At 32.2% G+C, this 24,671-nt stretch overlaps 1 protein-coding gene across 1 annotated transcript in view; it reads right to left on the bottom strand.

Annotated features, from left to right (window-relative positions):
• Positions 1–11,916: 11,916 nt before the first annotated feature.
• The window catches only part of LOC107447315 (low-density lipoprotein receptor-related protein 2), a 42,719-nt gene continuing 29,964 nt past the window's right edge, over positions 11,917–24,671 (bottom strand). Inside the window, exons 4-11 of the mRNA XM_043047767.2 lie at positions 22,796–22,908; positions 22,625–22,686; positions 20,381–20,541; positions 18,296–18,343; positions 16,621–16,812; positions 15,165–15,275; positions 14,174–14,284; positions 11,917–12,387 (exon numbers count right to left, since the gene is read on the bottom strand). Of these exons, the coding sequence (XP_042903701.1) occupies positions 12,119–12,387; positions 14,174–14,284; positions 15,165–15,275; positions 16,621–16,812; positions 18,296–18,343; positions 20,381–20,541; positions 22,625–22,686; positions 22,796–22,908 (1,067 nt within the window). The 3' untranslated portion in view covers positions 11,917–12,118. The remainder of the gene's footprint in view (positions 12,388–14,173; positions 14,285–15,164; positions 15,276–16,620; positions 16,813–18,295; positions 18,344–20,380; positions 20,542–22,624; positions 22,687–22,795; positions 22,909–24,671) is intronic.

Consider the following 24,671-nt stretch of genomic DNA (forward strand, 5'->3'; position numbering starts at 1 on the left):
ATCAAAAGTGTTCTTATAAGACAAGCTGCTTACACATATTTTGCAAATTCTCACACTGCATTTTAAGGTAAATGTGAATAAGTTAAAATTAGATTTAAAGTTAATTAAAAAAATTTCCCAAGAAAAATACATAATATTTCAAACATTTTTATGGGACGCTGCAGACGCCTATATGATAGGTATTAAGTTAGAAATTTTTTTATACATTTTTATTCTATACTTTCTTCTGTACACACAACGTTTCTGTTACTCTTGGAATTTCTAAAAGGCTTGTTTGTATTGTTTTTGTTTAGACATATATAAATAAAAATTTACAAGATTAATTGAATAAGCAAATAAATATTTTCCCCACAAATCCACATCTATTTTTTTTTTCTCGTTTGCTTTCACGCCAAAATACGGAAAATCTTATTTTCTGTGCGTAAAAGCGGAGAAAATAAGTAAAAATGCAGAAGGGTAAGCAGCTAGGAAAATTAAATTCCTCATAAAATATTTTAACTTGTGCAAAAAAAAAGCGGAAATCCGCTGAAGAATCACATTCCTGCCATTGGCTGTAATGCATTAAAATCAATCCATGAGCTGTTTCCAGTTTTAAACATTTTATCAAATCAATAAAGATTTGATAAAATGTATAAAACTCGAAACAGCATCTTTCCACAAATAAATGTGGAAAGATGCTAAAGTTTAAGTTCTGAAGACTTCAGAATTTTTTTTCGTCAATAAGTTTCGATACATATAGCAAAAAAAAAATTCAACTTTTAAAGATATTTTAAATTAAATCATAAGCAAAAATCCGTATTTCACGTAAACTTTTTTTTTTTTTTAACTCCGACACTAATCTCTACAACGACAGACTGATCACTGCATATAGACATAAAAAATTACATTAGTTTTAGAATTTTCAATAAATTCTGTCTAATTAATCACACTGGCTATCANCATGTTGGGAAAATGCAAGAATCTGTTCTTAAATATCTTTTAACAACTTTTTTTCTAATTTTATTGCCCAAAAATTAATTAATTTTAAATTATAAGCAGTTAAACTCAAATAAGAATACAGTTTTACCAAAACTATGGGTTTTTGACATGACGGTAAAAACCGTCATGCGTCAAAAACTTGCCAACCCTGGAATTGATATTTGAAAAAGAACTGTATTAACATCAAGTGTCAAAAAATGTATTTTAACTTGAATGGATGAATAAAAAGCATTTTACGAACGATTAAAAATTTGAACAGTGTGAAAGTGTTGACTAAGTAGGAATTGAATAAAATAATCATAACTTGCAATGTAACGTGCAGTCTCATCATTGCAGCAATTACAGTTAGGTCAAAATAAGAAGTATAAACTAAAAAAGATAAATTGATAGCAGGCGTTACTTTTTATAAATAATTAGATTGATTTACCTCGTGTGTCAGTATTTATTGTTTCTGATGCATATTTTAAAATTGAATTGAATGAGAACTATTAGTTTGGTAATCATAATTATTTTATATGAAAAAGAGTCATTAAATATCTACTATTGAAATGAGATATTCTTTTTCACTAAAAGGAGTGAGATTGAACCCGAGTCTAAAAAAGAAATGGCTTGGAAGTCATTGTTATTGTATTCATGAAATATTTTGCATTTTTTTATGTATACATTAACGTAGGGATGCATAACCTTTTTGAATGAAAGGCCACTTGCATAAAGGGGCTGCATGCATATTTAGACATATTAACGACAAATAAAAATTTTTATAAACATGAGCACTAATTTTTTCTAATCAGTAAACCTAGAATTTTTCAGTAATATTTTCTGAAAATACTTTTAATTTTCAAAAGTACATACTTTTAATTCTTAAAATTTATTCAAAAATAAAAAAACTGATACTTTTTTTTAAAAAAGAATTTCCCTTGTTGAAAATTGATATATTTAAAAAAAGAAGGATAAAAGAAATGTTTATTATTTGTTTTTCGTCATACAAAAATAAAGCTTTTTAGTTCAAAAAATCTTTTTAAAATAAATTTAAAACTTTAGAAAAAACAAACTTCACAGAATGAAAGTATAAAATATAAATCAATAAATATATATTTTGAAGACTAATACAAATTCAAGTGAAATATTTTACTTGAACAAAATTTATAGGAGAAATCAATTGGATTTGAGATGAAATCGGCAAAAATAATGAGAGACAAAAAATGATTTTTCCAATTCGCATATCTTAAAGTCATATTTAAAGTATTGGGTTTTTAAAAACCATGCAAAATTCTGAAGCAAATACGGTGGAAAAAGTGATCGAGAAACACAGATTTGCAATAGAATACTGTTAATTTCTAAAACAGTGAACCCCACGGGTCTGTGGAAAATGAGAACTGATTCTGGTTACAAAAACAATCCCAATTTTATATCCTGCATTATGGGTTATTGTTCAGAAGTTGTTGACTGCTTACCCCTCTTCCTATTTCGTCGAATTTTGATTCAATGCCGTTTTGAACCCCATCACACAAAAAAAGAAACCGACTGGAAATGAGTGCTCGTGGGAATTTGAGGTTGCTACTCACAAGCATTGAGCATAAATACACTCATAAGATCTCATCACGTTCATCCAAGTCATTAATTTATTTTAACTATGACCATAAAAAGGGTTCCATTGCTCTAAACATTCAAGTTTGCATATTGTTCAATATATTCAAAGTTTTCTTATAAGAAAAACTGCTTACACATATTTTGCAAATTCTCACACTGCATTTTAAGGTAAATCTGAATAAATTAAAATTAGATTTGAAGTTAATTAAAAAAATTTCCCAAGAAAAATACAATATATTTCAAACATTTATATAGGACGCCTATATGGTAGATATTAAGTTAGAAAATTTTTTATACATTTTTATTCTATACTTTCTTCTGTACACACAACGTTTCTGTTACTTTAAATTAGTAATTGTCATAATTAAAAGTATCTTGAAGAAAAATATTAATGCTAGGTAAGTTTGTCGCAGAAAACCCGAAATAATTCGGCTGCAGGAATCATTTATGGAGTAGATATATTTCCTTTATTGTAGAAAGTACTGTCCTAAAAGGTAAATTCAGGTCAAACGACTGTAAATATAATGATATAAACTCTGCAGGAAAGCGTAATAGAAATATATTTGTAATGTGTAAGTTTCAAACTTGGCTCTTCTTATTATTTACAAAACACTGGGATAAGACGCTAAATAATCGATGAATTAGTTCGGTTGCAACCATTATGGGTCAACATCTTTGTGGGGAGTGAGTAGTTATCGGCCGTGTCAACATTCCATCTATGAAAAGGTACCCCAACATAGAATCGAGTTGTCTTTTTGTAGTGGTAGACACACTACAGTACTCCCCCACCGGAATTATATTTGTGATAGAATTCGATGAACGGATACCACTAGTGGATTCATTGTTTGTGAGAAACCGGGAGAGAGGTATTAAGTTCACCGTACTTTTTGAGTGTTGATTGAGAAAGCTGTATTAAATTCAACGTTGTGTGTGATCGAGACTGAGTAACAATAGCGCGAGGAATTAGCAAGTCAAGTGTTCAATGGGTACCATTCATCGATGTGGGAGGTTTTGTCAAGGTGGGCGTCACCGATGTGGGGGGGGGGTCGATCACATGGACCATGTCAACCTTCATCCATGAAAAGGTACCCCGACATAGAATCGAGTTAACATGTCTTATATACTAGAATTGGAATAGCATTTTTGTAGTGGTAGACACACTACAATCTTCATATTTCGCATGTATTTACCACTGACCAAGAAAGCGCGCATCCCAAGCCGTTGATCATACAAAAAATATTGAATACATATGTTACGGTGAATGTAATTAATCGGTTGATTTTAGTAATCGCCGGTTATTATTAATAATAACCAAGTATGAGTCAGTAGAAGTGAATTATCTATCAAAATTTATTACATTTACCGTTTACTATTAATAGTTACCTTCAATGTTTGGTTCGTGTGATAAGTTCTAACATATTTGGCGTGAGATTTCTTATACGCTTTGGTACTGGTGATTTGTTTTCTATTATTCCTTTAAATTTTATATGGCTGCAGGGATGAGAGTAGTCAGAAAGTAAAAAAGAGGAAATCCAAGAATAAATATATATAGTTTATATATATAGAGAGAGAGAATATGAATCCCGATATGAGGTTTTTAAATCACGTGAATATGAAACTCTATATCGAATTTAAAAAATGCGAAAATACAAATCATGATGCGTAATTTTTAGATCGCGTAAATGCGAATCACGATGCATAATTTTTAATTCTCGCGATTACGAATCCCAATGTGTAATTTTTAAAGCACATATAAAACCGATGTTTGATATTACAACAGCAAAAACGAATCACGCCATTGGATTTTAAGCTCGCGTGAACACGAATCGCTCTACATAAGGTTTTAAAAGTGCGTAAATACTCGGGGCTAGTCAATACTAAAAATGCATAAATACAAAACGCGATATTGGATTTTTAAATCTCGTAAATAAGAATCGTAATGTAAGATATTTAAATAGCGTAAATAAGAATCGCAATGTGCAACTTTTAGATCAGGTAAATAGGAAAATCGATAATTGATATTGAAATCGCGTGAATAAGAATCGAGATATTTGCAGAGTCTGGACTTGGAATTTCTAAAAGGCTTGTTTGTATTGTTTTTGCTTAGACATATATAAATAAAAATGTACAAGATTAATTGAATAAGCAAATAAATATTTTCCCCGCAAATCCACATCTATTTTTTTTTCTCGTTTGCTTTCACGCCAAAATATGGAAAATCTTATCTTCTGTGCGTAAAAGCGGAGAAAATAAGTAAAAATGCAGAAGGGTAAGCAGCTAGGACGTAGTTTGAATTTTCTGTTCATCTTTGAAAATCGTAAATAAATATAATTACTTTATTTCAACGACTGAATTTTTTTTTTTTAAAAAAAGCGGGATATTTGGGAGGGGGGGGGACATAAAATTATAGAGAATCGGAATTTTTGATAAAAAGGCTGAAGTTCGAGAGACAAAAGTGAAAAAATCTCATCCCTGTGTAAAGGTCAACCAGTTTTATGCTAAGGAAATGATTTTTAGAAACTTCAAAGGGAGGAATGAGGACTTCAATACTTTCGCTCCGTGGAAAATTAAATTCCTCATAAAATATTTTAACTTGTGCAAAAAAAATTTCCGCGGAAATTAGCGGGGAAAATCTGAAAAAAAAGTTGAAATCCACTGAAGAATCACATCCCCGAAATATATTTTACCGAAATGAATGTATTAAAATCAATCCATGAGCTGTTTTGAGTTTTATACATTTTATCAAATCTTTATTTGTGGAAAGATGCTTAAGTTTAGGTTCTGAAGACTTCAGAATTTTTCTTTCGTCATTAAGTATGACGATACATATAGCAAAGAAAAATTTAACTATTAAAGATATTTTAAATTAAATCATAAGCAAAAATCCGTATTTTACGTAAGCTTTCATTTTTTTTTTTTTTTTTTAACTCGACTAATCTCTACAACGGCAGACTGATCACTGCATATAGACTTAAAAAATTACATTAGTTTTAGAATTTTCAATCAATTCTGTCTAATTAATCGTACTGGCTATCAACTATTAATAATAATTCAATACTGTTGGCAATTGTGAATAGTTACCGGTTAATGTGCATAATTTATCACATGTACTACCTAAAAACTAGCCATAGTTATTACCTTAACCGTAACTTTTATATAAATTTTCCTTTAGTATATTTTATAGGCTAGTTATGTAATGTTATGAATAGTATGGTAAAAAAATTTTAATACACAATAACAAGAAAACATATTTGTAAAACTTTCTTTATTTCAAATATAATAATCTTACGCATGAAACAAACATTAAATAATAATTAATAAATGACGAATAAGACATTCAGGCAATAAATATTTGTACAGCAAATGATCACGTATTAAGGGAACTATACACAATAAGTAACTGATACATATTCTAAACAATGAAACTAAAAATACGATTAGGAAACACATAAAATCATTACATATTTAGACTGCGACATTTATGAAGTGCAGGTCCTCAAAAATAAAGAACCTTTCTTAGTTATTTTTAATCCAAACAACAAAATATTTTCATAAAACTATCTTCGTATCTCACAGAGGTCGATAACAATACTAGTTTAGTAATCACTCTTATAATTTTGAGAGTTCTTTCTTTTGCTCAAAAGGTGGCGCTGTTCATGGGCAATCAACGGATTTTGTTGTTGTTGTTAATTTACGTCGCACTAGAGCTGCACAATGGGCTATTTTATTTTATTTTATAACCGTCGTTGAACAGCCGACCCAANCACCCTCGGTCCCTACGCAGACTGATCCAAGTGGTCAACCACCCGCACACTGACCGCAGCCAGTGATGCTTGACTTCGGTGATCTGCTGGGAACCGTGTCTTAACGATCAGTCCACTGCGGGACTAACAGATTTTGATAGGTAGTTAAATACACTGACGTTTTCTTTTTATTTCTACATTTTTTGAAAGTTACAGTCAATGTCCAAATTATTCGACGCACTATAAGATTCTACGTAAAATCTCAATTATCTGGTGATAACTCTACAGCTTTATTGTTTTTACGCGACTGAAACCGGTTTGCACTTGTTTACGTTCGTGTAGCAATTGGTTAAATTAAACGATATATGATATATATTCGACGATTGGATAAGTTAGATGATATATTATGTAAATATATAATATTTATTATATCAGGTATTATATTAGTATATCATATTAATTAGACCAAATTATTAGACACGCTGTAGTGTTTTGATGATGACACGTTTTGCGCGAGTTTATATGCAATACTTTTATATTTAAACATACATGTAATGGGTTTTTATTCGGGGAGATTTTGCATATACTTCCTATTTGTATTTATTTTTAACGTATTGCATTACAATGTTAACACCAATAGATACACAAACGTAAACAAGTTCAAATAGTCGCATAAAAACAATAAAGCTGTATAGTATCACCTGATAATTAAGATTTTACACAGAATCTTGTCCCGCAGTGGACTGATCGTTAAGACACGGTTCCCAGCAGATTACCGAAGTCAAGCATCACTGGCTGCGGTCAGTGTGCGGGTGGGTGACCACTTGAATCAGTCTGCGTAGGGACCGAGAGTGTGCGGTATGGGTCCCCGTTAAACTGTTCTACAGTAAAGTGCCCGACTTCGCGCGCAGGTCGTCGGGCTACCGAAGTGGGGGTGCCATCCCCTCCGCAGAGGTTCAAAGTTGTGATGGCATGTCTTCGGATCATCCTCAAGGATGTTTCCCAGACCGTCGCCAATAGCCCATGGTGCAGCTCTAGTGCGACGTAAATGAACTACGACAACAACAACAAAGAATCTTATAGTGTGTCGAATAATTCGGCCAGGAACTGTATTGTGCTTTCTAATAATACTATATCTCCAAATGCTCGCTAAGTACAAAAATATATGAAGTCCACTTAATACTTCCAAATTGATATTCTCAAGGGATCAGGAGAGGAAAAAAGTTTTGTCCAAATATCTGTTCACCGATTGTCCTAGTAGATCATCGAAGTCAAATATCAGTGACCACTTGATCATCCTGCCAGGATCTATCCTAAACACTTGATTTCACGGGCAGGTAGACTGGCTACCAAAGCCATCCCCTCTGCAGAGGATAAAAAATTGTGATCTTGATCATCTTAAGGATGTTTCCCAGACCATCACAAATGGCCCAATGTGCAGCTCTAGTGTGAGGTAAGTAAAGGACTACTACCAAAGGAAAAGGGGTCGCGCTTAGAAACGCCAGAAGTACAGTAGCGATGGCAGCGCCGCCCGTGTGTTTTATGAATTAGGGACAGCTGAATGTCCCACATACTACGTGCAACCGATTAACCAGTAAATCTAGAGCATTTTTAGTGATTGCAAAGTTGTGCTAAGATAAATGCGTCCAAAACAGAACGAGAGAGTGAACGTAATGATGTGGACCTTTATGGCGAACATTGTTTTGGATAAACTGCTGTAAACAAATGGTTTAAAGGCTTTCGTAAAGCACCCTCATCAATAAAATTCATGCAAATGAATACAATCTTGATGATAGAGCTGTGATGGCTCAGGGGATAGAGCGTTCGCCTTCCAATGAGGTGAATCGGGTTCGAATTCCTATGATGGCTTGTCGATATAAAATCCGCTTCCGGCTTGCACCAACCACAGTGCTGACGTAAAATATCCTTAGTTGTAGACGGATCATGGGTTAGAGTCTCCTGGCCGTCAGGCTAACCGTGGGAGCTTTTCGCCGTTCTCCTCTCTCTGTAATACAAATGCGGGTTAGTTCCATTGAAAAGTCCTCCACGAAGGCAAATTTCTCCCAATACTTGATCCAGGAGTTCTCTTGTCTTTAGGATTGGGTTCAAAATTACAACGCTACGATGTTGAATATAAGTAGTCGTAAACCCAAAAATTGGGCCGGCTGTTCAACGACGGTTATAAAATAAAATAAAATCTTGATGATTCTGTTAGGAATTATGGAAGAGTTAAAACTCGTAACATGAGAGAAGGTAAATTGATTGGGCAATTAATCTTCTTCCCTAGAAGTCCTACTTCTACACATTCTTCTGTTCTTTATGCTCTTTTTTAGCTTGACTTTACATTCTCTTCAAATGCTCTCACACTTAGAGGTGCACTCTTTTTACTCAAAATGGGATGCCATTGTAATTCTGATAGAAACAGATGTGCCCCCTTAACATTTGGATAACTCTTTTATAACCACCATGTTCTTTGCAGATGCATCCTTCCTCTTAAAATACAAAGATAGTTTTTTAAAAATTAACTAAGAGTCACAAAAGCTCTTTTAAAGAGTAGGTGATATACTTACAAACATATAAAAGTAAATAAAAATAGATTTATATTACAAATTGTTCAAATATGGCTCTCTAAGTATGATATTTATCACAGTACTTAAGCAATTATTTGTCAAGAAGAAATAAATAGTTAAAATAAACACGAAATGCTTTGGACGTAAAATGTATAAATATTCAATATCACAACCATGATATATATTCAAAGATCTTTTTCCAGTAAAGATTTTACCCGCCAAACACATACAGTCAGCTACAGTGAACCAAGTAATATTCAGAAATAGTGTGGGAAAAAAGTAATTGTAATACAGTCGGACCTCTATTTAACGAAGTTGCTAAATCCCGATAATAAGTTCGTTATATGGAAAATTCGTTAACTTTATGAAAAATTTGTTCTAATCTAAGAAGTTGCAGCAGATATTAAGAAGGCGATGATAATAAAGAAGATAAAAGACTTTTTTTCTTCTTTTTTTTAAAATCATGTTAGAAGCGAACCAATATCAAAATAATAAGTTTTGTTATAGAATATAGAAGGAGAACAAAAAGTTTAAAAATGCACAGAAAGATCAGCAAATTCCATTAAATTCCCGGCCATAATAAGACTATGATTTACTTCTATAAGAAAAAAATGATTCAATATAAAAATATTCAGTTCAAAATGTGGAACAAATATGGCAGATACATAGTAAACAATAATAAAGGTATACAATAAACAAAAGTTAAATAAAGATTTTCTTATTCTAATGGAAAATAGAACAAATCTTTTTAATACAAAATGATAATTGCATTGCAGACGATTTGCAAGCAGAGACATCTTTAAAATCATGTGATATCAAGGTAGATGGAAAAAAAAGTCAAATTAATCTTAAAAACATCAAACGATTCATATAATTGTTTAAAAATTCCTGAGAAAAATATATAAAAAAATTATCTAAAAAATGCCTAGAAAACAGAAAAAAATGTAAATATTAAGCAGTAAAAAAATAATTCTAAAAGTCAATTTGATGAAATAAAATATTTGTTCTCTGTTTCTTATCCCCCCCCCTCCACAATTTAATTTAATTGTTTTATTGCAATTCTAAAATCGTGATTCGTGAATGAAAAAATTTCAAATTTTTAAAAGTGAAGCTAAACCAATGTAGCGTCTCACTTGTTCATTTGAAAAGGCTTTCTATTTCATTAAGTACAAAGCTTGCTTTTATTGCGCGATTATTATTACTTTCTGCACTTCATAGAAGTAGTACCAAGATTTTTACAGGAAGGGCGATAGAACAGAATTTATATCGAATTATCAGAACAGCATTGACACAACCCGAAACCAACAGGTATTGAGAGAAACTTAACTGTAAAGATGCGATAATTCTCTACTTAGAACAAGCATGCTTCTTTTTTCTTTTCTTTTTTTGAAAGTCAAAATGAACTGAATTATACTGCTGGTTAAAAATTGACAGAAATATTGAAAAATTTCAATCATTAAAAATTTTATTAAATTGTAGGCAGCAGTGCAGTAAAATTTTATTATAACCACAAGAATTCAAATAACGTTTTGCTCAAAAAAATAATAAAATAAAATCAAAACAGTTAAAACTAATTGTCTTGTTTTAATTTAGAACTTTTTCATTTTCCATTAAGAAAAAGATTCACCTAAACGATAGTCTGGAACTATAATCGTTATCGGAATCGAAACTTATTAATTCTGACATTGCTGTTCTAACTAAAAATATAAGCATGACAATTTGGATTACCCCTTAGAAAAGAAAATATTAATTAGGCCTTTTTTGTGTGCATAAGTAGTATTGAATCATATATTTTAAACCCAATTTTCTTCTTTAAAGTGCAATAAATTAGTAATGAAGGTGAAAACGATATTTTAGCGAATGTTTCAAAAATCAATTACTGATAGATATGTAAGGTTTGTTTCACTCTCTTTAGAAAACCAGGTATTTATTACCGATGTTTGAAAAATAGTTGCAAAAAAATGTTACTGAGAAAAACTATAAACAAATTGTATATAAAAAAAAATATTCTGAGGACAAACCTCACAAATATTTTGTTCGGATAATCTCATTTACAGCATTGCTATATAGCGTTACTCAACCAACAGTCAAAGATTTTGACATTTGCCTGGTCTTCTGAAACAAAATTCAGCAAATTAGAAATTTTTAATAAAAAGAGAAATCAAAAATCATGTATGAAGCAGTTAAATACTACAATTCCAAAGGAAAGTTGCGCAATGCAGCAAAAATTCCATAAGAAAATTGAAACCAAAAGAAAATTATAAAGAAGAAAACATTAAAAAATATGTAAGAATGACAATTGAAGCTGGCGTGGTCAGGGGGTACCAGCTCCGGAAGTCATAAAAACACAAAACCTTTTCTATCTAGAGAGCACGGCAAATGTCTAAAAGTTGATCTCTCTCTACTCCATAGGTTCTGCAAAAAGTCCAGGAAGAGGGGGAAGAAATATAAAATACAAAAGTGAATTAAAGAAAGTAAATTACAAAAAAAAAGACATTGTTCAAAAAAACTACTTAAAAATATTCCTCTTTCAAACCAATAAAGAACTCAACTTACATAACCTTTGGGGTGCAGCATTGTTTCCCAAACGATATGACTTTTTTTTAATTACTTTTGTGTATCCTTTCTAAATTTTTCATCATGCTGTGTACCACTAATAAAAAAATAATGAATGTATTTTTTACTATAAAAAAATTGCGCAAAAGTTAAATATCACAACTGGATGTTGACCCCACTCATTATTAACTGTTAACTCTGCAAAAAATAGCCAATAGATAAATACGTAATCGTAGATTTTCATAGCTAGTTTTGTTTTTAAATAAAATTATTCGAAAATATTGTTGTTGCAAGATATTTCGCATAAGAACGCGTAACCCAGCTAAACTGTTCCCTGTACACCTGGGGGTACGCGTACCACACTTGGGGAAACATTGGGGTACCGAGAGAGCAATTTTTAGACATTTGTCGTGCCCTCTCGATAGAAAAGATTTTTGTGTTTTTACGACTTCCGGAATTGGTTGTTTTCTTCTTTAAAATTTTCGATTGGAAATTTTAAACTTTTTTTTTTTTCTTCATAACTTTATTTTGTCCGTCACTTTTGGGACACATATTACGTAAAAACTTTTTTTTGTTTTTGGTGTCTTTTGTTTATAAAAAAATTTGTTGCTAAGGCCAATTAACGGTTTTAACCGCATCGTATTCAAAATAGATTGATTTTTCAAAAGGATCACATTAAATTCAGCTGGTGGTGATATTGGAAACGATACCAGGGGGTGAGGTGGGACAGTCGGTCTCGTCCGATCCATCACCACAATTATTATCACCGTTACACCATAGGTCCAGGTGGATGCAACGTCCGCTGTTACACTGTTTCTGAGTGGGGAGGCAGCTCTCGTTGCAGCCCTCTGGTTCGTCAGATCCGTCTGGACAGTCTGGATAACGGTCACAGAAGAGTATCATATCCACGCATTTGCCATCATTGCAGGTGAATTTTTCCGAACCGCAACCTGAAAAAAAAAACACCTTTGTAAGTTTTATGCCATTTATACAGTGCGTAATTTCCCCACGTAAGCGAGCCATAGGTAACCAAATATTTAGAGCTGGCGATCTAGTTTTGTCTAATAAAATGCTGTGTATATACAGGGTGCATAGCCAAATCTTTCAAAATAAAAATAAGCTCCTTTTAAGTACTTTTTAAGCAGTCAAAATATATTTTTAAGCACTGTATACATTAACAAAACGCAAAATAATTTTCAAAGACCATGATCATGATGAAACAACCATTTTCTGACAAAGAACTCCTTTCTTTGTTTACGTTAGCCACCCTAAAAAGCTCAAGAGATTTTTCGGTTCGATATCAGAGGGTGGAAAATGAAGCCTGGAATTGAAAACATCTTGCAAAATGCAGCGGCGGTACCGCGAAATAGATTGCGGTTGACCGAATTGTGAAAACGCTGAATAGAGCAATGTGAAAAGCGCGCTTTTGCATAACGGTAAATCAACATGTTAAAGAAAAAAAAAAATCTCAATTTCGATAAGGGTAAATGAAGCACTTTTTAGAATCACCCAATGAAAAAAGCACCTTTAACACTAGAAAGACTGAAACTTGGTTTGCCCAAAAGCAGTCAAAATGACTGGATTGTAAAAAAATAAATAATGTATAAAAAAATTTGTTTAAAATTAATTTTTAATATTTTTTACATTATTTACAGTTATATAACAAGTTATTAGTAAATATTAACAATAAAAAAATTATATGTTGTACAAAATTCTTAGAAATTGTGTTATTATATGCATCATTGTTTCTCCAATTGAAATTAATAGCAGTCAAAATGACTTCCTTAGGCAATCTAGTGTTAAGGGCTTTTACAAAGGAAAATCGAGAATATGCACTTTTTAAAAACACTACACACCATAACTGTGTCCTTGTATTAGCTATATTGGGCTAACTATAGTAGTTATAATTGCTGAAAAAACTTAGAGAAAAAAGGAACAGATGAATATACTTAAAATAAATAAAACTACATAGTATATAAACTAGCTTAATACAGATGAAATATCACCCTTAAATATTACATAGATTATGCTTTGAGTGATCACCATTTTTTAAAAAACGAAAATAAAAAACAAAATTCCCAGTTTGTACAGAAAAACTCCTAATTCCCTGTATTTTAGGTGAGTTTTAAGTTCCCTGTATTTTCCTGGTTTTCCCCATTCTCCCTGTGGAGTGGCAACCCTGTGTTAAAACATGACAGGGTATGTAGCCAGATTTTTCAACAAAAAATAAGTACCTTTTAAGTACTTTTCCTATCGTTAAAAGTTCTTAATTTATAAACATAAAATCAATAAAACTCAAAAAAACTTTACATATTCATGATAAAATAACTAGTTTCTGATGAATATTGGCGATAAAATTGTGAAAAATCATGCATTTTTTGAAATTTAGAACAACAATCGACACTGTAAAGAAAAAAAAATCTTTTTTAAGATAGAAAATTAAGCACTTTTTACAAACCCCGAATAAAAAAAAAGCACTTTTAAGGGCTTTTAAAAATCGTACATCAAAAATAAGCATCTTTAAGCACTTTTTAAAACCGCTACGCACTCTGCATGATAGAAGTCCGACGAGACAGTTTTACCCCGAGGAGTCAGTCCAAGCTATGGTAGACCACCTTATCGATTCAAAAGCTTAACACGTACGTATAAGTCATTAACACTTCCCAGTCGCAGTTCTTTCTGCGCAATTAATATTTTTTTGATCGGCAACTTATTGCGTAAAAAAGGGGTAATTACTTTTTGTGCAGTTAACTTCATCGCTGGCATCCCAACAATCTGTTTTACCATCACATCGAAGATAGTCTGGTATGCAGGGCGTTCCACATCTAAACTGACCAGCACCACATTCTGCAATAAAATAAATAAATTTTCAGGTCATTAGTGGATCAGCACACTTTTCTGTTCATAAGAAAGTTTTTATAAAAAACAAAAACAATCTTACATAATAATTACAGGGGTGGCCTCAAATTTTAAAGATATTAAGTTCATTACTGCCGACATTGAAGAAATAAAATAACTGAGATTTTACTAGCGACATTCTTTAGGCTACGCGTAAGGTTTAGATACATCGTGCATAATTATGTAAGTCAAAAAGAGAAATTCAAAATTGCAAATTATGTGAACACTTGCATTTAGCGACGTAAAAAATATGTATATAAATCTTAATCTAAAGAAGATTATTTTTAAGCCCTTATTCATAATTACTTAAACTATAAACACTCAACATACTGCAGTACTGGCAATAGCACCACTTGTTGAGAAATAAGAGAAGTATTTTTGCCATCAACGAATATTTTATAGCGAAATTTTTTTTTCCTTCCCTAAGTTCTTCAAAAAATACGGAGAAATTTTAGCACATACAGGTACACAGGAGATAGTCGTAAACAGGAGACTTGGCAGGTACATAAGTTCCTATGACATTACATAATTTGAAATGTGTCCATTATGTCACCAAACTACGTTTCGCTGTCAAAAAACAGAGGGATCTCATACTATACAGCAGTTATTTTGATTCTATTTTAAAACACCATAACAAATTTAACAAAATAATTATCAAAAGAACCATAATAACATAAAATGATAAAAATTTACAAAAAATGATAAAAATTTACAAAAAAGTGACCTACTTTCGCGAAATCTCTGCGCATTTTAAAACAACAACCATTCAAAAGTTATTTATGATGTTGTAGTGTATTTCAGAGGTAGAACTATAGAAAGGATGACTCACCGCAGTCTATTTCATCAGACATGTCGTAACATTCAATACGTCCATTGCAACGTCCACTGGCCGCTATGCAGAGACCATTACTGCACTGCCACTCCCCTTTCTTGCAATTGGCTGAAACAGACATGTGCAAGTGAGTGTGCTACACTGAAAGTGTTCTAAACGTTCACAGTTTGCTTCATTCTCCTGAGGAAACTAAGTATATATATTCTTATCGATTTTCAATGATGAAAACATAATGCTATGACATGCAACAGAAAATCGGTGGCGCAGTCAGTTAAGGTGTCTCTCAAACCGCTCTTGAAAAGCTGGGGGTCATGAGTTTGATACTGGAAACCGACAACGATGGTATGGAAGTTTGGAGCCCTGTGACAAAATCACGGCGACATTGTCGCAGAACATTGCATTGTTCTAGCAGAAAGATTTGTTTTGAGGGAGGGAGAAATTTTGGTTTTCTTTTCTGCAGAAATTTACACGTAAAAGTTGAGTTGCGCATTTAAATAATCACTTTTTGTCCCGATCAATTTACGCAGTTAGCATTGTAAATCCATGTAGTGTTTCGATTGTATTATCGGCAGGTATTGATTTTCACGTGGTTTTTGATTATTCCGATATATTTCAGACGATATGGGAAATTCGAATCTTGCATTTGAGTATTTACTTTTTAAGGCAACAATTCTATCGTTTCCTTTTTTTTCTCGCAATTACTGCTTTTGACTTCCATATAGTTTTTAAAATCCGATATTATCTATTACAACAATCAAACCTTGAAACGAAACACGCATTTGAGTAATCCCGTTTTGAAGAGTTCTATTCGCCTGATTTTGTCATCGATCTGTTTTTCGGTAATTAGTGCTTCGGATTTCATGATTTTTAAAATTTTTTTAAAATGTGATGTTGATTTACCAAATGCGATAAAGGAAATAATTAATACGTTTTTCTCCAAAACAAAATGAGAGAATATCGCCCATAATATTAGAATAAAATTTTTTTTTAATATATTTAAGTATAAATGAATAAATAATTATTGAAAATAATTATAATAATGGAAAATAATTATAAGAATTATAATAATGGAAAATAATTATAAGAATTATAATAATGGAAAATAATTATATGGTTTTTTTTTTTTGGGGGGGGAGGTAAACACAGCCTTTTTGTTACTTTAAATCAGTAACATACACATTTGTTATTATTGATAGTATCTTGCAGAAAGATATTAGTGCTAGAGAGTTTTTTCGCAGAAAGCCCGGAAAAATTCTGCCACAGGGGTTCGGAGAAAGGGGTACTTTTTCAGGTACGTTGTCTGATTGAGGTCAAAATTACGTTGCATTCCTACCATGGCCGTTAAGAAAACCTAAAAATGGCGCTTTTATGGTTTCCTTGAAGCACCATCTTTGGAATTTGTTTCCCAAGCAGAACAAAGTAAACCTTTTGATATGATTGAATGAAATCTTACCAACGTTATCGATACATTGATATGTGAAGTTGCCCAGCTTTTTGCATAGCTGGTGTTCGCTGACGCACCATCCACCACACCCAGATGGATCATTAGCATCCCTCGGTACAAGGCACCTGGAGAGGGGAGTCTGTGGTAAGAGGATGCACACTTCCCCATCTTTGCATTTTCCACCACAATCTGTACTCTCATCTGTAAAATGAAATCTATGCTTAGCCGCAGTGAACTTTTTTTTTTCTAAAATGTATTGCAAGTGCCTAAATACGGGCCTTTCTATTAACGAAGATAAGACGAAATTCATAGGCTACTTTAATACTATGATGATTAACCATCAAGAGAAGTTTGATTCTCAAAGACCAACAAACCATGATGATCCGTTATGGTCCACAGATGATTCCAACTATACATTTATATGAAGTTTTAAGGGGAATTCTTGTTGGTTCTCAAGATTATACCACATCAAAACAATAATTTTTTTTTATGCTGGACCATCATAAATCAGTCTGAATTCCTATATTGGGATGATGGTTGTTCATGATCGTTCCAACACTTGATTTCTAAGATGATACTATGATGGAAATTCGCGACTGTCCATAACGGTACACCATCATTTCCATGATAGTTTAATAATAATTATTGTTGGTTCAGCAGGAATATACCATCAAAACAATTTGGGGTTTTTTGTGTTGACCTGTCATAAATCAGCATTTGTTTCATGTGAATTCTTTCCTTAATGTACCCCAGGGTGCTTATTTTAAAAAGAAACGCAAATTCCACAGTTTTCCACTAGGTGGCAGAGTAAGCAGTTTCATCATATCCCAGAAAGCATGTAACCTTACAGCAACCTTTTGTAGGAATTTTCTTTTTTTTTTTTTATCACGAGAATGTTTTAACTAAAAACCTTTCAGAATCAAGTAAAAATATTGCAATACTCATCCTAAAAGGATTAAAAATTATTTTTTATAGCTTTTTTAAGAAATATTGTCCCTTGTCACTGAAGTCACACTAGCGATAGGATCAAATTGCATTGTCCATTAAAATTTCATGACAAGGTGGATTTTAGCTGAGCATACAAGACTTGGCAAAAAGAAACCTTATAATTACCTAGATTAAAGATTATTTTCACCTTGAGACTAGCTTTATCAAAGAATTTTTTCATGCTCGAAAACCCTAAGTTAACCTTGATTTAAGGTTTTTATGTGAAAGGTTGTTTTCCACTGTCTTGGATTAGAGTAATGTGAGTTGAATACAGCATATTGTCACTGAGCTCGTTTTAAGGTTAGAAGGCTTACACGTAAACCGCATAACAAACATTTTTAGGGTTACATTGAAAGGGTTTTGATGAGTTGAAAGAAACCTTATTTTGCTATATATGATTCCACTAGTGGGATAAAATCGTCCATACATATTAACTCTAAGGAAAGTTTAAAAATACTATAATTTCAGTGAGAAAGTAGCAGGAATTTCTATTTTATATAATCATCAGCAATTACATATTATCTAAGCAATTTCGCCAAAATCGATATACCTGGTTTAATATGACCGAAAGTTTTCTTTTGTATAAATTGCTCCGTTTTTAAAAATTATGATAACATCTATTAAAAATTTAAATACAGCTAACATTTGAACAATCCTTTATCATTGAGATGGAACTAAATCCGAAATAGAAATTTACCTGGAGTTTCTTCAGCTGGTATCTCAATCGCTTCGCCATCAGGAACACCTAGAAATTATCAACTAGATCAATGATTCTAAAAGGAGTAAATATCTTTCATTTAATTTAATGACCTATACAAAATGCTCTGCATGCAAAATATTTTATAAACCAATTAAAATACCACTAAGAAAGTTTTTAAGAAACGCTTCTTTTTACCAATAAATTGATAAGCCACACTTTTTCAAATATGACTTCTTTTTCATATTTGACTTTTTTTCTAAGTATTGATTCCTGGAACTATCAAGCAAGTTCGCAAGTTCACTCTCAGTAACCATACACAAACACATATTATTATCTGCCGGAAAAAAATTTTTTTTAATGAAAATAGTTTAAAAGATGTTTTTATGAAAAATTTCTTCCTCTGTTTTTCGTAGTTTATGCATAAACAACAAAAATAATCTACTAAAATTGCCAGCGGAATAAAGCAGTGAGCATACCTGTCAACATTGGAGAAATAAAATTACGGAGATTTTACTAACCGACCTAATTTCGGGTTTACTGATGTTCAACTTCGTATTATAAAGTACTTTAGCAGAATAGTGCCCATATTCGTTCATTTCTGGGCATTGCTTATTGTATAATACACGTTGCCTAGATAGTTAATGAAATGATAGTAAGATTTTTAATATTTAGATAAATTCGCGGCAATGATGCCCGAGCTACATGATGATGCTTACTTTTAATCCTCATAGAATCAAGAACTTAACCGCTTCATTTTGCAAATAACTCTGTAGCAAATTTATTTTGTGGCGTAACTACCTCTAAGATTACTTAACATCAATTCACTAGTATATAAGTCATGTTAACTCGATTTAATCATGGGGTACCTTTTATTTTATTTTATTTTAAAACCGTCGTTGAACAGCCGATCCTATTTTCAGTTTACGACCACTAATGTTAAACTCCGTAGCCTTGTAAGTTTGAACCTAATTCAGAAGACAAGGGAACTCCTGGATCAAGCATTGGGTCAAATTTGTCTTCATGAAGGGCTTATGGATGGAACTAACAGCATTTGCGTTACATGGAGGGAAAAACCACGAAAACCTCCTGCAGTTACCTTGACAGCAAGGTGACTCTAACCAATGATTCAAGCACTGAGGATATTTCACGTCAGCACTGTGGTCGGTGCAAGCCTGATGAGGAAATCGTATTGACAAGCTATTGCTAGGATTCGAACCCGCTTCCCCTCATTGGAAGGCGAACGCTCTATTCCCTGAGCCATCACGGCTAATGGGGCATCTTTTATTTTATATTTTGTAATCGTAGTTGAACAGCCGATCCAATTTCGTTTTCACGACTACTAATGTTCAACTCCATAACCTTGTCATTTTGAACTAATGCAAAAGACAAGGAAACTCCTGGAAGAGTACCCTCAGAGGTATGATTTGTTATGGGAACATGGAGGACTTTGAGCCTCGGTAGATTTAACGTGCATCAATCGCCATTTATTGCAAGGGGAATCTTCGGCAGACGGGGATCGAATCCACGATCTCTTGGACATGGACTCAATGTCCTACCAACCAGGCCATCCCGGCTCCATGGGGTACCTTTTTATTTTATATTTTATAACCGTCGTTGAACAGCCGACGGATTGTGGTTGAATGAATTGTGAAGACGTAGAATAGAACAATATGAAAACCACTTTTTTTACGTAATACGTGGTGAAAATCGACATGGTAAAGAAAAAAATCCTATTTTCGAAAAGGGAAAATTAAGCACTTTTTGAAAACACCCAATGAAAAAACCACCATTAAGGGCTTTTAAAAAACGAAAATAAGCAACTTTTAGCATTTCTTAAAAACGTTACGCACCATGCAAACGTTTTGTAGAACACTATCTGGTGACATTATAGTCCAGCTTAGGGACGAAATTTTGTCCCTAAGAAGATTTAATATTCCATTTTATATAAAGGCTGTTATATAGGGTCCGTTATTCAATATGCGTTCAGCAAATTGTGCTAAGTTGTAAACTCAATTACTTTGCACAAACAATTGTAATTTCGGTTTAAACAGTTGATTTTCTATGATTTCTAAAGAGAATCACCTGTAAATTTGAGTGATCGAATATCTACTTGCAGCAGTCCTCCAGGCAGATATCCATGATGTCTCTCCAGTGCCTGGATCACAGCAAGACCTACTTCTCTTTGGATGTTTGTGCCTGGCTTTTTAAAGTGTATCAGGCACCTTGCAATAACGCTCCCTTCACTGTCAAAAGAATAAAAATAAAAAAATTTTTTTACACAATTACATTCCGATATGACCCGGATGCCACAGATAAAAAAATGAACAAAATAATTGCTTTCAGCAGCCAAAAGCATGAAAATAGTTGCATAAATAAGAACAAAATTTTACCAATAATATGACTAAAATTTCATTAAACGACTTAATTGCCATATACCATGATCAACTTTATATTTAAGTTATGTGGCAAATAGGATAATTAGTATATTTGCAGAAAATTAAATACTTTTAATTTCTAGAATTTATTAAAAAAAAAACTTTTAAATAAAATAAAAAAACACTTTTCTTCTAAAGTCTATACATTAAAAAATTTCCCCTTTTATCAGTAATGGATTTAGCAAATATATATGAGCAATTCTACAAATAAACGCCAGTTAGGCGGCCAAAAAAAAATAAAAAAAATTTTGGGGGCACATTATTTCTACATGAATTTTCTTCTTCTTTACACCCTAGAAAGGCAAGAAAAAATCGAGACGATGAAATTTTTTCTTTGTGACATACTTTAAATGCGACATACTCTTTCTGACATACTCAGATAAATCTGAGCCATTTATTCAGATAAAACGATTTTTACATAAATATAATATTATTATAATGTTTTTCTAAAATGTATTTATAGAGATTACATACTATAAGATTATATTTTAGTATAAAAATTGGCGTTTATTTGTAGAGTTGCTCATATCGTCGCCTTGAAACTAAACCGTGGTAACTCAAAAAAGCAAATTTTTCAGGANTTTATGCTAAAGAAACATCGGTAAGAGTACAGAAAAATCTCCAAATATTCTCCTTCTCCTGAAAATAGTAGCTTTTCTTAGCCTTTTCAGGCAAAAAAGTTGCCTCGAATAAATGGGAGCATTTTAGTCGCCTGCTGCAATCCTGTTATGACCATCCTTCATTTATGCATGACAAAGAAAAAAAAAATATTAAAAACAGCATACACATTAGAAGTAAGAAATAAATAGTGAAACGATGAAAAAAATTAATGAAAAACACTATAAAAATCTGTCGTATCATTGTTGGAGAATGCAAGATTTTTTATTTAAAAAAAAAAAAAAAACTAAACCTGTTTGATTTCCAAGAAAACAAAAAAAAAAATAGAAAGACAATAGTATAAAAAAAATATATATATATATTAATAATAATAATAGCAACCTCGGATTTCATCTGCCAATCAAAGCAGGTTTCGATTGGCAGATATATATTTTTAGTCTCATTTTCCACAATTGTGAAGCTCCAGAGTTCGATAGCGTTTTAGTTTTTTGTTCTTCATTTAAATATTAATTTGCATAACTAAATGAATAAAAGACAAGGCCTTCAAAAATACATATTAAGGGCGGTGATTACGGTGCAAGGCAAAACATTCCTTTATGAAGTACCGCCTTGTAAAATTTCATAACAGTCTCTCGTTTTTCAATTTTGCTATTTTATTTGTATGTGGAACTGGAGAAGATCCATTGTAAGAGGAGAGTTTTCAGGCTTCGTTTATAAAGCTTTTTGTCCAAAAGAATCTTAGTTATTAATTTTTCAGACAAAAACACCAATTTTTTGCTATAATTACTGGACTATAAAGAATCTCCACGAATAGAAGCAGTAGGTGGCAAAAATCATTCCGTTAAAAGAGTTTTAGATGATGTGACATACCAACTCAAATTTTGTGTGTTTATACCTTTGATAACAGAATTTATAGTTTGTCTCTAAAGTAAGAACTCCTCTATCCATTCGTCTGAACTCGTGGCGGTAACTATGGTAACGAGATATAAATTTTTCAAGTAGGGGTGTGGGGTCACTGTTTAGAACAGGTTTTGGTTCGGGTCAACGAGAGAAAGGTAACATTTTTCTCCCGTATGAAGAGAAGCTACTCTCCCTGAAATGCGCTATTCTTGTTTCCATAGCAGCAGACAGACTTTGTGGCGGGGAGAGTTCTTACAGCAGACAAACTATACTCGAATTCTTTAACAACCACTCAGCTCTTTAATTTCCCTCATATGTCAACATTTTTCACTGAACAATAAATAAACTTAATTGAATAAAATGAAGCACTGACCTGTATCCCAGAACTCTTGTTTCGTTGTAATGTGGCAGATAATTAAAAAATACAGCATCCATCTGAAAATTTTTTAATTGAATCAAAATTATGTCTACGGCTGAGACTCACTTATATATAAAATCTATTGGAGGATGTTTAAAGAACATTATGGAACGGAATATGACTCACGGATTGTTGTACTTGAATGGACAACCTGTGATAGACAGAATTTCCCGAATGAAGAAGATCTTTGGTAAATACTCTATTGGTGATTCTTATTTCTCCCACCACCAATGACATACCTGAAATATCAATTCAAATATTATAAGTGATCTTTTTTTTCTTTAAATAGACGCTTATAAGAAGACTTTAAGAGGTCATTCTCCTCGGTTCGCAGATTGAAAATAACTGCCGAAGAATTTTACAAGAAAAAAAAAACCGATAGAGGATATTTACTTCTATTTGGCAGAATCGTTCGGTATATTTAAAATACAAGACTGTCACCCAATCAGAAATCAACATATAAAACGTGCGCCATTTTGTATTCCCGATTAGCTTTTTTTCTGATCAATTAAACTCTGCAGTTTTTGAAAGTTAGCTAAATTTTATAAAGTTGCTGTTTTTATAGGTACAAATAAGTTTGCGCCATTTTTTTTATTTTTTTTATTGTTTTTTTTTAATATAAAAAATTAGCAGTTTATTGTGAAAAATCGGTACATTATTTTCTATTCAAAGTATTTTCCATTACTAGATACTACTTTTCCCCATATTTGTGGGAGCATTCGGATACCCCGTCGCACTGTGGGCCAGAAGACCATGATCTTTGGCCAAAAGTCAAAAATCAAATTTTCAACTAAAATATGTGTAGGCAGTTTTAATATAGCCCAAATTAAGTATTCATAATCATTCCAAACATTATAATTTACTTTTTGGACCGACAAGAGTACAATGTACTGAAATATATATAAAAAAAATTTTTAAATGTAACTTTTATATTTTTATTTCAGGAATATACATAGGAACTTCACCTTACTGTTAGATTTTTATCAGAGTAATTAGTCTGAAATTATAGTACAATTTTTCAATTTGTTGGATTAGTTAATACTTTTGACAAACTTATAGTTTATATCTTCTCATTTGACATTTTATAATGTTTGAATGACTTTCGAAACTTAGTTCCAAAAAATTCCACGAGGTAATTAGCTAAACTTTTTTTTGTTGTCTTCCTTGATGTTTCTTCTTTCGAAAAAAAACTGCCCATTTTGCCCGTATGGCAAAGGTGGACTAAATATATCGAAAAACAAAAATTATGTTTTTTTTCATGTTTTCGCATTATTTTGTAATTAATTTGCTTTATTTTGTTATATTACTTCGGAAATATAATTTGCTTTTAATTTTTAATATAAAACTACGAAAATTATTATATTTTCATTGCTATATTTAATTGTTTAAACGTACTTTATTTATTAATTTTTTTTTTTTTTGCTCCCAATATTTCAGCCGCCATTTTGTTTTTTTGGGTATTTTTAGTGTATTTCAAAATTTCAACTATTTATTCAATTTACCTGCATAAAGAAACCCCTAAATAAAACTTCCCAAATTTTGTAGCAAATTTTTATCCAAATACTAATTTTGGCCACGAAACCTTGGATGCTGGCCCACTGTGCGTCGGAAGAACTCTTCATCTTTCCGAGAATATCCACGAATCGAGCCATTCCTTGGTTACTTCAAATAATGTCAATTTCTGCTCAGACAGACCATGTGACATCGACCGGAATAGGTAATAATCTGGCGAATACTGCGGGTGGAGTAGGACTTCTCATTGAAGTGTATCCAAAAAGCAAAATCAATTTTTATGCAAAATCGACGTTCAATGTCTCTTGTCTTCAGTTCGTATGGAACCTAACTTCCTTGCTTTTGGATGATTCCCAACTATTTTAAACGATGTGAGATTACTTGCTGAGTCACTTGTAATGTAAGAGAAGTTTTTCATGCGTTTGGGATCAATCTTCTTCCAACAATGCTTCCAATTTCTCGTCTTCGTACGTTTACCACCAGTCAATTT

Source organism: Parasteatoda tepidariorum, chromosome 5 (assembly GCF_043381705.1).
Source record: "Parasteatoda tepidariorum isolate YZ-2023 chromosome 5, CAS_Ptep_4.0, whole genome shotgun sequence".
Taxonomy (NCBI): Eukaryota; Metazoa; Arthropoda; class Arachnida; order Araneae; family Theridiidae; genus Parasteatoda; species Parasteatoda tepidariorum.